This window comes from Quercus robur, chromosome 1 (genome assembly GCF_932294415.1).
Source record: "Quercus robur chromosome 1, dhQueRobu3.1, whole genome shotgun sequence".
In the NCBI taxonomy this organism is placed as follows: Eukaryota; Viridiplantae; Streptophyta; class Magnoliopsida; order Fagales; family Fagaceae; genus Quercus; species Quercus robur.
In genome coordinates this window covers 12,995,562-13,012,172 of record NC_065534.1, presented here as the reverse complement: position 1 = coordinate 13,012,172, position 16,611 = coordinate 12,995,562, and the positions used below count along the sequence as shown (strand labels likewise).

At 34.8% G+C, this 16,611-nt stretch overlaps 1 protein-coding gene across 3 annotated transcripts; it reads right to left on the bottom strand.

The window, feature by feature from the left end:
- Positions 1 to 422: 422 nt before the first annotated feature.
- LOC126721924 (protein HIRA) lies at positions 423 to 13,569 on the bottom strand. 3 transcript variants are annotated; one of them, XM_050425012.1, is made up of 10 exons: positions 12,832 to 13,569; positions 10,236 to 10,511; positions 9,666 to 9,917; positions 9,186 to 9,583; positions 8,030 to 9,047; positions 7,024 to 7,234; positions 6,609 to 6,849; positions 6,001 to 6,123; positions 2,706 to 2,823; positions 423 to 1,251 (listed from the first exon to the last, which is right to left on the bottom strand). In XM_050425012.1, the coding sequence occupies exons 1-10, from the start codon at positions 12,937 to 12,939 to the stop codon at positions 853 to 855; spliced, it is 3,144 nt and encodes a 1,047-aa protein (XP_050280969.1). In that variant the 5' UTR covers positions 12,940 to 13,569; the 3' UTR covers positions 423 to 852. The 3 variants fall into 3 exon arrangements, with proteins under 3 accessions (XP_050280969.1, XP_050280976.1, XP_050280979.1); XM_050425019.1 differs by lacking the exon at positions 12,832 to 13,569 and adding an exon at positions 11,202 to 11,775; XM_050425022.1 differs by lacking the exon at positions 12,832 to 13,569 and having other exon boundaries at positions 9,666 to 9,920; positions 10,236 to 10,426.
- Between the last annotated feature and the right edge of the window lie 3,042 nt (positions 13,570 to 16,611).

Genomic DNA, 16,611 nt, shown 5'->3' with positions numbered 1-16,611 from the left:
TCATACTCTGGCGAGATGGTCCCTTAATAATTTTGTAGGTTCCTTTGATGTTATGAACTACCCCCCTTGTTTTGGTAATGTTATCAAGGTGGAGGCTAATTTTCTTTCTACTATATAATCTCCTTTCTTTTTGCTGTGTTTTCTCCGTTTGGAGTTTTTTTCTTCGTAATAAAAATTTGTTCATCAAAAACAAAATTGCTTCCAACTTTTCTTAGCTAATCTTCATTTGTTGTTCATCAAAAAAAAAAAAAAAAAAAAAAAAAAAAAGGAGCAAAATTGCTTCCAGCTTTTCAGCTAATCTTCTATTGGTTTCAAAACTCTGCTGCATACTAAAAAATAAAAATCAAAGGCATTGATCTCACCTTTCAATAGATAGCCAATGAGCGCAGATCATTGCACTTTATGCTTTGCTGAAGCCGCAATGATAAAATACTATCAATTAAATTACTCATTGCAAGTTATTTTTATTCAATCTGTGCATCAGGCCCATACTATGAATACATGTTAGAACGTAACTCATCCAGTAAGGCATGAGGGCCTTGGAAAGAAATTCTATTTCACATTATGGCTAACATTATACAAGACAAAAGATCAACCAAGTTAATAGCAGAAAACCAACTATGCGAAGGCAAATTTGAAATTTCTGGCGCATCAAAAGTTAGATCTGTTTCAAACCCAGGTGCAACTTCAGGGAGGAGCTCAAAGGAAATAGACCAGGTAAATTCTGTAGAGCTCATTTACACTGCACATATCCTCGGAACAAAAAGCTGAAATGGGCAAAAAGAACCTCAAAGCAAAAGTTGGTATGTTCCTATGTCAGACATTAGCTCCAACTGCTAAAAGATGCAGAATTCAAGAACCTGCATCTTTTGCCTGGGGGACCACATTAACTTGATCTGTCACTAGTGAATCCGAATTAACTTGATCTATTGTTGTTGGAGCAGATTTTGCTTGATCTTTTGTTAGCTGGGTTGAGTTCTTTTGAAATGTAGCTGCAGGGCCAGAATCCATACACTCTACTGCTGAGGGGGTTGAATCCATCTGATCTACTACTGGTGGTGCAGTCTCTCTTTGATTAGTTGCTATTGGAGATGATGATGGTGGGGAGGGATTTTTCCGGTCCACATTACTGTCAATGTTCTCATATTCAGAAAGGAGATCCATGAACTCATTAAGCAATCGCTGGACTTTTCTATTTGATGCCATTGCCGGAAGAATATCCTCTCTTAAGAGTTTGTGCTTTCTCAGACCCTGCAAAGACCCAAAAGAGTAACTTACACAAGCCCTAGATTTCTCTCTTTTTTTGCTTAAAAGTATTGGTTGGGGGGATTTGAACCCCCTCCCCATGGGGGAAACCGGGCAGTGTAATTGAGCCATTCAAACATGAGAGAAAGATTTTAGATACTGATGCTGGGGTCAGGTAGGGAGTACGATTCTAGTTCTTTGTTGTAACATAAAGCAATGGTGATTTCACCCTGCAACAGAGGCCTTACATTAATTGACATCTCCTTAAAAGCACAAAGTTACCCTAAATTCACTAAACCAACCTCTGTATAGTACTGGGCAGCTGCTAGGTTCACTATTACAAAGCACCAAAAAAATGCCAGGAAAAGAAAAAGGTGATTTTGTATGTGACGTGGAGTACGAAAAACAAATAGAGAAAATTCACACTATGTGTGTGTTTGGCTCCAACTTAAAAAACCAACTTATTTTACTATTTAGCTTATTTTTACTACTATTCATAAGCCCCACTGCACTTTTTAGTACTATTTGAGTTCTATTGTACTATTTTAGCTAACTTTTACCTTTATCTACAGTACTTTCAGCAAAAAATTTTCAGTTTTAGCAAAATAAATGAATCCCAAACAAACCCTATATCCATGTAAAAAGAGTATATTTCATGCAAAAAAAGTAATTTTTTACATAAGTGATGATAAGCTCCATTATTTTTTTAACAGGTAATAAAAAGTTTCATTTAATTTAAAAGAACATTTATAAATAAAAAATAAAAAATAAATAAAAGGCCAATAAAAATAACCCTATCTCAGATATTTGGAAAAAGAAAGAGCTGTGGTGGGAAGGACCGACTCTTCACTTGAAAAATCTCAAGCAATAAGAGTAGAATTGAACAATCTCATAAAATTAAAACAGCAATTGAGTTCACTCCCATCACATCAACTGCTCCATTCTACTGATGCATTCCGCATTCAAAAACAATGGACCAAAAGTCAATATCCATTGGATGTTTAAACACTCGCAAAAGGGGTAGGAGTGTGTAATACTTTATCATGCCTTCCAATTGCAGAGAAACTCCAACCCTTTAAAAACATAAGAATCATCAACTATTTCTCTAGAGTCTCTAATTCTCTATGCATCATGCATATGTTGGGGCCATTTATCAAAGCAGTTCACTAACAGAGGCATTGGCTCCAATTATGAGGTGTTCAATTCAAGGAGATAAAGAATCACAGAGCAATGCTGGGTTGATGCAAAGTATGGTCTCACAGATACATATAGGTGCATCCAATGTGACACAATGTAAATGCAAAATTGGGGAAAATAAGCAGAATCATTTCCTATAAATCATTTGTATGATCTCAGATGTATCATACAAGTAATTTCCTAAAAGACCAAGAAAAAAGGGTACTACCATCCAAGGTATATGTAAAGCATTAAAGATGGGTAAGACGTAGTAAAAATCTTACTAGTACACAAGGATCCCATGCCAGGTTCCTTGAATCTGAAGATGTATCTTCAGCCATCCCAGTAGGAGGTCCAAGAAAACTCTCACAGAATTCTCGCAAACGAGACTCATCAGCTTCTCTGCAATCAATAAAAAAAGTTGTTATGTGCACTGTTACATTGATTTTTGCTCTATAAGTTGACTATTTAATATTTGGATTCTCAATCGTTCAGTTTATAACACTAATTGGCATAAACTCGGGACAATATCTGAGTATCTGACAACAAAACTTCTGGTTCACCATTCCCCCTCAGAAATAGAGCCCATATGTCATTTTCTATGATTGAAAGACAAGGTGCACTGCAATTGTTCTTTCAATAAAGAATGCTTAAGACAAAAAAACTATAGGAGTAATACTGCAGCATTATGCTTATAAGATGATTGCATCCACAGGAACAATTTTTTGAAAACCTCATTACAAACCTCTGATTCAACTGAAAACAATTCGAAGTAACCACCAATGAGAAGAAATACAAAAGAAAATATAAAGATAGTAGGTAATGGGATATATATATATATATATATAAATATATATTGTTAGTTAGTTTAAATGATAAAGTCTCTTGTTTTTCGAATAAGAGACCTAAGATAAAATCCCACCTACACCAAAATAAGCCCATTAGTGCCTTGGTTTAATGGTAAAACAACAATCATCACTAAGTAGACACCATAGATTAAAATCCTATCATATCAAGTACATATAACATAGATGGGAGAAACAACAATTGGACAGCGTCTCATCAAAGTTGATGTGGGGGGTGGGGGGCACAACCCTTTTTATGCAGAAAAGAGAATTTTTGTTGCAAATTAAACCATTCAATACAATAAGCATCTCTTATATGAAATATAATTGAATGAAAATTAAAAATTCAACACTTATCTTAACTAGAAAATAAAGGTTATTTTTTGCCTCATTTTTACTTATTGTAAGCTGATTTTTTTTTCCTAAAAAAAAAATTTATAAAAAAAAAAAAAAAAAAAAAAAAAACCCACCTTACAAATATAAGTACAAATATAGATTAGTGAAATTTTCAAAATTGTACACTTATGCTTTATAGATTTGTTTGAACAGTTTAGATCTATACATAATATTGTCAAATAAAAAATGGGTCTGGCACTTCAACTTTAATGAGACACCACCCTATCATAATTTCTCCCTATGCATATGCCACTATGGCAGCAACAATTTTAAGAAGCAAGAACCAAAGACAAATGATGAAGCCACCAGAAGAAGGAAAAGCAAGAGCGAAACAGCAGCAAAATCCAACTGGAGGGCCCATAATGTGCGTGTCCATGCACATATCAACTGTAATAATGGGGAGCAATGGTACTTTTTTTATTAAAAAAAAAAAAAAAGGCAGGTTACACACGCCCCTAATGGGTCTTAAAACCCATAGCCTCATCCTCCATCTTGCTTTTACAAAGGGAGGAAATGTCATTTGAAAATATAGTTCATTGGCACTTTCTGATTAATTAAATGAGAAATAGCATTATACAAGTTAAATTACATTGGTGTCCAACATAAAATGTCAAAAGAGTAACCAAATGAAATAATTACAAAAGGAATCAAAAAACCATGTTTAAGTATTGAGTCTATTGACCCACAATAGGAGGGACAAGGAGGGGGAATAAGAAGACAAGCAGTTATAGGCTTATAGCAATATATTTATAAAATCCATTCACACAACTTGAACAAACTGAAAGACTGTACACAGTGTTGTTAAAAGCGTGCTTAAGCACAAAGCACACAGGCCTGGGGGCTTTTTCCCTCTAAAGCAAGGCACCCTCACAAAAGCTCGCCTTAAGCATGCTTTTTAGAGCTTTTTTATTAAGCGCAAAGCGCAATTTTTTGAGCTTTTTGTATTTTTTTTTAATCCTGATTTGATTTTTAGCCATTAGATCTAAATATGTTTGATACAAGCCATTGATTTAATATATAAAAACTAATAGTGTGGTTTGCTACCATACACCTAAGCCAACCTCTTTAGATATTTTAGACCTTTAAGATTAGGACTACAACCAGACAAACAAACACTCAAGTCAAACAACCCCAACCCCACTGAGATCAAGAATGGGGCCACTAGGGCAAGCAACAGGTTCACGTTCTAGTTTACAACATGCTCCTCATGATGGAGATGAAAATGATGAGGGCTACAAATCTTGTGATGACAATGATGATGGTCCCTTGCTTAATGAGGATGATGATTATGTAGATAAGTATTGCATTGCATATTTGCATTGATTTTGTTAGGCAAAGATATTTTGTTAGGAAAAGATAACATTACTTAACATTCTAGTACTTTTTAGCCTTTGCCATTTTGGTTCTATACTTCTATTTTGATTCAACCATGTTTTGTAATCATGGCCATCAAATATCATGGTTGCATATATATATATAGACAAAACTCAGAGGAAATCCAATTAGATTTTAATTGAATTCTCAATTTCGCGCCACATGCTCCATTTAATATTAGCTTCTCTAAGGATATGAAATCCCAGGCAGCAAAGGAGTGAAGGAGAGATTTGGCAACCCCACGAGTTTTTAATTTTGTGCCAAGTGAATCATTGAGTGCAAAAATTGAAAAGTCCAAATCTAATTAAATTCTAAATTAGATTTCAATTGAAGTCCAATTTTCCGCCACATGTCCATTTATTTTTTTAATTTTTGTAGCAAGTGAATTATTGGGCGAAAAAACCAAAGAATCTAAATCCAATTAAATTCTAAATCATATATATATATATATATAATGAGAAACTATTACATATTTTAAAAATGTATGGTTTAAAAAATAAAAATAAAAACACTTTGAATCACTTCTAAAAAAAAATTGTATAATTGTGATTGTTTTTAATTATACCCGTGCATATTCACGAGGCTACACACTAGTATTTTGCAAAGCACAAAAGAATTATATAAATGTTAAATAAATTATGTAAAATGTTTTATTGTAATTTATAGGATTAATTGATCACTTGATTGTTGTATCAACCATTAATAATTTTTTTTAATTTATTAATATTTTTTTTTTTTAATGAGCACTTCACATCGATCAAGCATGTACTTGCGCTTTGCACTAGGCTCCAGGAGGCCTTTGCGCTTAAGTGCACTCAACGCTTTTAACAACACTAACATCTCAAAAACATAGGGAAAAGCTTTTATCCAGGCAGAACTAGAATATCACTCTACACCAGGGTCAATTATAGACGGGAAAAACTAAAAATTAGAAACATATTGACCAAGGGGGATGGAAGTAGACCTTGCAAGAAAGCGTATATATGACAGGAGGCACTGCCGATATTCATGAGGGGACTTCAAAGCCAATGAGGATGCCAACTGAGCTTCCAAATGAGCGCGTGTCTGCACTCCATCATCAGTCACTCTAACAAAAAACAATCACCAGTCAATTGTAGGAGCAGCATGCCAAAATTAATTATGGGCTTCAGAATGAATTACTAAGAAGAGAACTGAAGAGGTGCTAATAAACACATTCTTCAGTACTTTGAAAGTCATGAATCAATCTAGAACTTGTCATTCACAAATCACAAGAACTTCATTAAAGAATTCAGGATGTTTAAAAGCCAAGCATGTTCCACAAAATAAAAAAGGAAAAGGAAAGAAACACTGAGCTGGTTGTCATTCTGGAATCCATTTGAAAATGGATTAGTAATTATTCACGGCATAAAGCTTAATTCTATTACTCATGTTAATAATTTTTCATAAAATCCAAGTACTATGCTTCTTTAAAAATAAGAGAAATTTTCACCCCTAAATTTTGACTTTAAATCCAATTATTAAGGTCCATCTCTTGACAAATGGCAGTTAACTACAACACCCATCATGAATTCATGTTAAAAAGGTACAAACCTGCTCCAACCAGGCTTTCTTGCCACATACTTCCTAACATCCACCTGCAATGCAGCCAGCTCGCCACTCTGAACTGAACCCAGATTCCAGGAGCTCGCAAAGTTTGAAGCAGGGAAGCAGTCATCTGCAACCCTTAGCCAACACATGAGACTCATATCAAAAAGGAAGGCATGGCGAGTGGCCAGAACAACCAGAGGAGAACCGGACCTTGATAGCTTTGCAGATATAACTTTGATTGTGCCTGGAGAGAGTGATTAAATGAAAAGACACACAAAGAGTCATACAATTAGAGGGCACAGTTGTCAAGAAATTAAAGAAAATTTCCAAAACTCAATTGGACAATACATGGTCTCTCAAGTAATTATTATAAACAATAAAACCATGGTCATATAAAAAGGCAAGAGTTTAGTGATACCTGCATCTTTTGCAGAAGAGTTAGGGTTCAAGGCAACCAGAGATGCCAATGAGTCATGAAGGAGACACTTCTGGTTATATAGATCCCAAACATATAATGATCCTTTCCTCGAGACCAATAACAGCTTCCAGCACTCATCACAATCTATAAATGTTGCTGCTGATCCCATCATCATGGTTGGCATAGCTCGTCTCCCACACTTCGTGTAAACCTTTCCAAAGAAAACAGACATTAGCATATGGTATAAAATCTCTAAGCAATTATTGCAAGTTTAACTTCTATGTCCAAGCTTAATATCCATGTACATTCCTCCTAAAATTTATACAAGAGAAATTTTCAGATAGAGCATTTACCAAACGGTTGTAATAGCCTTGATAAAATTTCAAAATTCAGCAATCAGCCAAGGGACCCCACTAGTGATTGTTAGGTTAAATGATTAAATTCATCATTTCCTAATGGCTTAAACTTTTAGGACAATCTGTAATTTAACATAATATCATAGTAGGAGGTCATGGGTTCAAACTGTCTCCACGTTACCTCCCATGAAAAAAATTCAAGTGATGGGCCCCACTTAATAAGTACAGTTTAAGCCCACGTGTGAATGGGGAGTGTTAAATTAAATTCACAATTTTCTAATAGTTTAAACTTTCAGGACAATCAGTAATTTAACGGTGATGTCTAGAAAAGCTTGTCAATGACAAATTCTTTTTTTTTTTTTTTAAATAAATAATGATAATAACTAAAAGGATCCCTATAACAAAATAGTTTGGCAGAGAAAGATTGTATCTACAAGGCATTAGAAACAACATACAACTAATTCAGTGGATCAAGATAACAAAAATCAACAGTTGGGCCTAATATATGATGCACAGATTTGGATTGCAATCATGAAGAGTAATAATCAAAATATACCATGCAGTCCCTTAAATTATAGTTAAATAAAATGTTGAGAACATTTCAAAACTAAATACAAAACAAAACAAAACATTGAAACTTCAATACATACCTGTAGGCATCCATCTTCACATCCAACTGCCCAGAAGTTTGCATTTCCAGCTAAAACAGTGACTTTCCCTGAGATCCTATCAGACCAAAGAGTTTGAGACCCACTAGTGCAAACAATTTCTGTTTCTTTCATCATAAATGTATTTCCCACCCCAACAATATCACTTGCAGCATGTTCTCTAGGTCGAGCTTCCAAGCAAATTGGTACGGCATCTAATCCTTCTTTCTTATCAAACACCCTGATAGAAAGAGATGTATTAGAAGCAGGCAACAAAGAAGTAGAAGCCTTAAGGTTCCCTGACTGTTCCACGTTGATGCTTCCATCTCTGCCCGTAGCAACTGGAACTTTCTCAATAATTAGGCTATCAGAAATTGTAGCCCTTGCAGTGACCCCTGAACGCTCCTTTAAATCAGAGCTTCTGCCTAGTGTCCCCCTGACAGAACTTTCTTTAAAGCCACCCTCAGTTGGAACTAACCCATTATCATCCTTTCCATGATCAGACGACATAAGAGGAAACTCAAGCACCTGGATCTGAGCCACGACAGAAAGATTTTCCTGCTGAACAGGCACTCCAACTGCTTCTGGAATAATCCTCTTTCTGCCATCAGGGCGTCTATATTCTCTTTGTTTTACAGGACTGGAAATCCGGGCAGAAGTTGACACCTTATTTAACCCATCACCAGCAGTTCCAGCACTCTTCTTCCCGTCATCAGCTTGAGGTTCAGTCTTTGTTGCAGCCCCTGCATCAACAGAAGATTTAACAAGTATCTGCTTTTGTTGAATGTCTGGAACAACTTTTTTGCTTGCAGTTTGCTTAACTGAAGCTTCTTCAAGCAATAACTGTGCCGGGCTTTCTGCTAAGTTTGCCTGTCGACCTCTCACATCTCCATAACGATTTCTTTTCAACTCATCCAATTCAGTATCACTTAGCCTGTGGCCAAGTTCTTTCACCTCAAAATGGAAAGTAGCCACGGACCCATCCAAGGAACAGGCAAAAAGTGAATATCCATCAGGAGACCTGTTCCCAAAAATAGAAAATGGAAAATTATAAAGAGGAAGAACAAAGAAAGAAGAATAATTAAATAATCAAGTTCAAAAAATAAATATGCAAACCTAACATAATAGGTTCCACACTTTCTGGGAAGTACAAACATACCAAGATAAATCCACAACACTTTGAGTAAAGAAATGCTTGGCCACAAAGAGAGGACGAGGACTTGCAGTAGTCCAAACAGTAATAGTGCGGTCCTGACTTCCAATTGCAATAACATTATATGGCTGTGATTCTTTGCCTCCAGTCTTAGAAGCCCCATTACTCCACCCAACAGATGCAGATTTCACTTCCTGAGCATTGGTCGAAGTCCTTCTGAACATTGAATGATTAAACTTCACCACAATAACTGGGGCATTATGTCCTAAGAAGTCAAACGTCGCAGACCATTCCCCTCTCTCCAGAACGGGTGCAGAATGCCTAGGCTTCTGGTAACCATGAGTGGTAGTGATAAAATGGCCACAAGGGGACCATCCAAGCCGTCTGAAAAAGGTAGATCCAAGCTGAAAAGAACATAATCCCATTAGAAAAAATAGAAATTAAAACTGGAACATATAAATATTCACCAATGATGAACAAACATACTGATTTAGTCCAATGACCATCTGTCCTGTGAGCAAGGCTCCAATCGCTTGTTCGCCAAATAATCACTGTCTTATCATCTGATTGGCTTGCAATGAAGGAGCCAATGGGATCCCAAGTAACACCTTTAACCAAGCTAGAGTGACCCCTAAGAACAGCAGTACACATTCCACTGTTCATATTCCAGATGTGTATAGTATTGTCCAAACTCCCACTAGCCAATGCCAAGTCATCAGGAGACCAATTAAGATCCACCTACTTTAAGCATGGAAAAAAAACTCCCAGGTTAGATGATACCCAGTGAGAACATATTCATGTAATAAACATAAGTGGCATTTCATCATACAGAAAAATGAAAGTCCTTTCTTTTGTTTACCTTCTTTTCACCATGGTGGAAAATCCATGCTTTAAAGTGAAAATCAACAAATAGTAATAGAAATGAATTCAAAAGCTATAAACAAACAATAAAAACTAAACGTGCAGCAAGATAAACTCATTCAAAAGATCACAGAATGAAAGATACTATCTTTGCATGCTGACATAGTCTCACATTAGTAAAAGCAATTTCATTACCACATCTGCAGTGTGTCCTCTCAAAGTCATTGCAACTTTCCAGTTCTCAACATCTGGGGGCTCTCCACTGCCAAACTCAGTGGTTCCTGAACCAGGCTTCCTTTCATGAACTAAAATCACCTGATCATCAGACCCTGATGCAACATACCTACCGTGCTTAGCCCACCTAACACAGTTGACAGAACCAAAGTGATCACGGAGGGTGGCAAGAAGCCTGTGCGTGGATTCATCATTTTCCAAGTCCTTTCCAACAGATTTCATGTTCCATATACGAACCTGCATTCAATAATGGGAGGGAGGGAAGCAAGCTGTCAAATTTAAGTACATAATAAATAATGTTGTGCAAACCACTAAATTGAGAAAAATCATTGTAACTGTGACCAAAAAGGTCCAATGCAAGATCTTCCCACATATGTGATATTTCTGGCAAAGGATCTAGAAGCATTGCCTTAGAATGATGTGCAGATTAGGTTTCTAGAAGCATTCCCTTAGATAGGGCCAAGTGGCAATCCAACCCCCAATTAGTTAGGATTAAGGCTCGTCTTGTCTAACAGAATTGCCCTGTTTGGAAACTGGGACTTATCTATATTACGCCAGGGTGATCCACAATGGAAGCCATTTTCTAACTTAGACGTCTAATGGAAAAATATAGAGAAGCCTAGAGATCTCCATATGATTGTTATTAACCTAGAGAAAGAACATGATAGGGTACCTAGAAAAGTTATGTGGTAGATTTTAGAAGAGAAAAGTGTTCCTCTAGACTATATTAATAAGTTATTTTATGAGTAACAAAACTTTAATAAAACCCCTAAACTAAATTAATTAGTTGATTAAGTATATGTATGATGAAGTTGCAACTAGTGTGATAACAAGTGGAGGTAACACAGTGAGTTTCCAATCATTATAGGTTTGCATCAAGGATCAACATAAAGTCCATATTTCTTTGCTCAAGTGATGTATGACTACCTGGATCAATTCAAGATGAAGTCCCTTGGTGTATAGTTTTTGCAAGATTAACTCGCAGGGAGGTGCATGATTGGGAGCTGGATTCGGAGACCTCATTTTTTACCCATATTTACTCTCAGGTACTTAATGGGGAGGAAGGAGATAGGATGAGATGGTCTTTGAATGGATCTGGTACTTTTGATGTTTGCCCGTTCTATAAGGCTAATTATTGGTGGTACAGGGGGTATTCCCTTTCCTTGGAAGAGTATATGGCATGTTAAATCTCCAAAGAGGGTTTCTTTTTTATGTGTACTGCCACTTGGGATAAAATCCTCATTGATAATCCCAATAAGAAGGTCTCTCTTTAGTGCATTGGTGTTGTTTGTGTACGTGCAGTGAGGAAATAGTGAGTCATTGATTGCTTCACTGTAATTTTACTAATGCCTTGTGGTGTGAAGTTTTCTCCATGTTTGGGGTTCACTGGGTAATGCCAAGGACAGTTTCATCCTTATTATTTGGGTGGAGGAATTGGTTTCACAAGCACTCCTCGATAGTTTGGAATTTGGTGCCATCTTTTTTGATGTGGTTAGTATGGAAGGAGCACAATTCTCACACATTTCAGAATGTCGAAAGATCTCTCAAACGGTTAGTCCAGGCACTCTCCCTTCCCGCTGAGGCACCCCTCCAATCTGGAAGTACTTGTTAGAATATGTTATCTGAATTTCCAAGCCAATAAGGTAAGAATACACACATTTGGGACCCACAACTTTTCTTGACAACCAAAACAAGATTCAAAAAGGAAAAATCAGAAGTCAAAAAACAATAAAATCAAAGCTTTTAGAATCAATTAGGAGATTGTGTAAGGCAATGAGAGAGTAAACTACACCCAACACACTTGCCCTGGCCTCCACTTTCATACCACTATCATCATTTTTACCTCCAATATCACTAACCCCACCAAATATGTTATTCCAGTATTATATCCTCCAACATACAATTTAACCGCCCTTACCAAAGATGCAACTGCTTTAAGGAATTGCCAAAACAGTCACCAAGTTTTGAAATATTGGAAAACTTTCATTAACACAAAACACATCCATACGAGCCCCCCAAAGGTTTACATTACCAACTATGTTTGATAACATGAAGAGAAACAAGGAAAAGAGAACATAACTTCAAAGACAAGTTACAGTTCTCAGTTTCTGAATGCCATAAAAAGGATATTTTAACATTCAAACATGATGTCTCTTTTCCTAACCCAAATTCCTCAACAACCAAAGAAGCACAAAATATGTAAAAGCAGACCAGCTAGACCGAATAACTGTATTGGACTAAGTTTAGTATGTTTTAATCCTAAAATACAAACAATGAAAACTCAAAGTTTGAATGTCTCCTCTCTTCCTAGATTTCCTAAGCAACTAAACAAACCAAGAACTTATAAAAATTCTCTCGTGAAACAAAAAAGCCAGGAACAATGAGAAAGGCTCTGCTACTTAAGCAAAAGAAACAAATCTGTGCTCAGTAAAGTACGTATTTCTTTTGTCCCCAATCCCAAATGAAGAACCTAAAATTCAAAATCCAAAGCATTCCCCTCTTCCTGAATTTTCTCAGCTATTAAACAAAGAACAAAGGATCAGATAAAAAGCCATACCTTGTGGTCACCACCACCAGTAGCAAACCTAAGCCCTCCAGGCTGGACATCAATGGAGAAAATTTGCATCCCCTCATGCCTAATCCAACTGGGTTTCTCTGCAATCATCTCTGCTTCTTGCTACTAAAACCCAACACAGGCTTTTGCAGTATAATTTTCCCAAATTCGCAGCTTCACAGCAAGAACGCCCTTAATTGAGTAATTTGAAGAAAACCCAATAAGTTTCCAAAGACCAAAAACCAAGAGAAACCACCAAAAGGGTATCCAAATTTATAGCTTTGGAACCAAAAGAAAAGACTAAAAAGAAGCTATATCAGAAAAACCCCAGATGAGTGCATAAAGCAAAAAGCCCCCCAAAGACAAAGCCTTTGACCTAGTTCTTTGAAAACCCAGCAAAATGCTATGCAAATTCAGGGTTTTGGAAAGAGAAAAAAAGGGTATCCAAATTTATAGCTTTGGGGCCAAAAGAAAAGACTAAAGAAGCTAATAAAAACCCAAGACAAAGCCTTTGACCTAGTTTCTTGAAAACCCTTCAAAATGATATGCAAATTCAGGGTTTTGGAGAGAGAAAAAAACCCTTAATTTGAATAAGCAGAGGAACCCTAAGAATTTGAGAGAAAGCAAAACCCTAGGGTTTGAAAAGGACAAAACCCTACCAAATAGAAAGTGACTGTCCAGTTGGGCGCTGGAGAAGATCAAGGTATAACTTCCTTTTTAACGGTCAAATCTAGTAGAATGTTGCAAAGTCTTTATAGATACGAAAAACAAGAGTAAAGTGCAAAAGAGACTGAGGAGTGAGAACAGTGAATTTTAGGTTTTTTTTTTTTTTTTTTTTTTTTTTTTTGGCCTTTGGGGAACAATGTCTCTTTCTTTTTCTTTTTCTTTTTTCTCACTTTAAGAGAAAAATTGTGTTTAGAAACTACTTATTTTCACAATAACTTTATTTATAGTGCTAAAACTAACTTAGTTCCAAAAAAAAACTAAGAGTTAAACTGTTTGAAAAAAAAATTGAGACGGCTTCAAAAAAAAAAAAAAAAAATTTTTGAGACAAAATATATTTATATAACTTTTTATATTATTAATTTTTTATTTAAAATTTTTTTTAATATAAAATTTACTGTATTAATTAAATTTTTGTGTTTAATTTTGATCATATCTCATTTTTATTGGTAATAGATAATCCATCTATCTTTTTATGATGTTTATGATTATCAACCTTGATAGGATATTATTCACTATAATTTTTTTTTTAAAGATGTAGAAACAAGATAAACTTGCATTGGGAGAAACAATTCCTTTTTATTAATATGAATTATTATATTACATATTTGAAGTTTGAATGTATAAGAATTTTCACTGTGTATTATCTCGTTTTCTTCTATCTTTTTTTTTTAATGAATTTCTTCTTCATTTGTAAAGTTGTCATCTATATTGTTGTTCAAGCTCTTCTCTATAATGTAATCATTGTTTTTCATTCTAAATAAAGTTTGATGTTTTCCCATAAAAAAAAAAATGGTTAATTTTTTTTTTATATTACTTCTAACAAGATTAAATTAATCTCTCTCTCTCTCCAAATTGACTTCTAAACATTATTTACCAAATAAAAGAGGTATTGTATAATATATAATTATTATATCACATAAATAAAATAAATTTGAAAGTGTAAAACAATAAAATGTAATTTATTAAATGCATAATTGCAACTTTGAACACTTTATAATAGAATATACCATGTGAGAGATTAGTTAACAAAAATTAAAGTCTTAAGCTATTAGGGAAAATAGACTATTAATAATGATTTGACATACTTGCAACATTTTTCTAAAACAATGCAAACTTTTAAAAGAGTTGGATATCTACTAATCTAATATTTTGGAGGCATTTTTTGAAATGGGGAAAAGTGCGAACAACCAACCTATTAAAAAAAAAAAACTAAATATCATAACACAGTTTCTTAGGCCTTCTAATAATGGGCCTTAAACCTAGGCCTAGAGTAAACCACATCTAGGAGGGGCTAGGATTTTGGTTAGGGGGAAAGATTAAGATAAAATACTTAAGAAAAAATTAAGTGCAAAAATGTTTATGTAAGAAAAATTAATTTTTTAAACAAGATATTTGATTAACATAAAAATATAATCTAAATGTAAATTATAAATTCTTTTCTTGTGCTTGGTTTCAATTTATTTTTTTAGCCTAGTATTAGAGTAAGTATAATAATTATTATGCAAAAGGAACTTCATAATTTAAGCTAACTATAAATATATATTTCAAACAAGTAAATAAATAAATAAAAATAATCAATAATACTCATTAATATATGGTTAAAATATTAATATAAATATATAAGTCATAAAAAAATTTATTTGAATACTTAAAAGTAAAATGAAAATATTAATTAACTTAGAAGTATTGACATTATGATCATATACTCAAAAAATTTTAAATGTTCTATGCGTGCCTTGATTTTATAAAGATGTTTTATAACATTATTATTTGAATTAATTTAAAAATACCAATGTATGATTTTAGATTTTAATTCCAATTTGATAGCTAATTGCAAAAAACCTTTAAAAAACATATAGCATTGTAAAAGATTATTTATATACATACATACATACATACATATATATATATATATTCTCACAAAATGCAAGAAGGTGCTTCTTCTGGTTCAGAGCCCAGAAAAGCAACATCCCTTCAAGAATGTGTTCCAGCAAAAATAATATTTTCTAGTGGTAATGTGGCCATCACCTTAGAAGAAGTTTTATCCAAGACCTTACATTTCACAAATGGAGTGTACACAGATCTATCACCCTCCATTAAAATCATCCTAGATAACCTTTAGAGGGCCTTTACCCAAAGCAACCATCGTCTTTTCCAAAGAACCCTCAAAGCACTAGAAATCCACCTAGTTAAACTTGAGGCAGGAAATGAAGTTAATGAGATTATCATTAGTCAACTCCTTGGCAAGGAGGATATCCATTCAATGGATAAAATGACGATCATGGGCACAGATTATGTTAGGTTAAGTCTTAAGACTCAAAACCAGCTAAGAAGTGTTGTTGCCAACTTACCTACTGATATACAAACTCGTATCTTAGGAAGCAAGGCCATGTTAAAATCATGTGACCAATGGTTTGAACATTTCAAGATAATGGTTACAACCCATTTCCCAGTTTATGGTGAAGATCCAGATGACATCAAAAATGCCTTCATCCAATCAACCTGGGAAGAATACTTTGGAAGCAGCCACAGAGTTTATGAAAAGAAGCATCATTTTCCCAGCCTAGTAGTCAACTACGAAGATTGGTCTGTTGAAGAGGATTCAAGCTGGCTTTCAAGGATGTTTGAATATGGCTTTATCAGACTCATCAAGCTAACAAGCCATAATCAGATTAGTTAGTTTCCCCAAATCATCCAACAGGTCGTTTCAGAAATCAAAAGTCCTTTTGTCTCCATCAGGTATTGGAGCACTCTCCCACAATGGGACAGTAACAATTGGATGATTGTCCGACCTGCACACCATCTCATACTCATCAACGGGTACACCCATAATGGCCCCTGGTATGAAGGAGACTCCTACTTCTCCTATGAAGACCCAGATGCTCTTGCAGATTGTTGGAGGAGATATTTCAATAATGAGATTATGGATGTCACTAGTGAATTATGGAAAAACTACCATTTCATCAGAAATACTAGAAGGATTTCAGTATTTAATACCAGGCTATACTCCACAGCCCTCCATATCGAAAGAATTGATTACGTTGATTTCAGGCAATT

What these genes read in the sequence shown, in the direction of transcription:
- LOC126721924 (XM_050425012.1), bottom strand. Translation starts at nt 12,939, where the DNA reads ATGATTGCAGAGAAACCCAGTTGGATTAGGCATGAGGGGATGCAAATT. An exon ending in CTCTTCTGCAAAAGATGCAG is followed by an intron (nt 6,850 to 7,023) that starts GTATCACTAAAC and finishes CACTCTCTCCAG; the next exon opens with GCACAATCAAAGTTATATCT. An exon ending in TATATACGCTTTCTTGCAAG is followed by an intron (nt 2,824 to 6,000) that starts GTCTACTTCCAT and finishes TATTGATTGCAG; the next exon opens with AGAAGCTGATGAGTCTCGTT.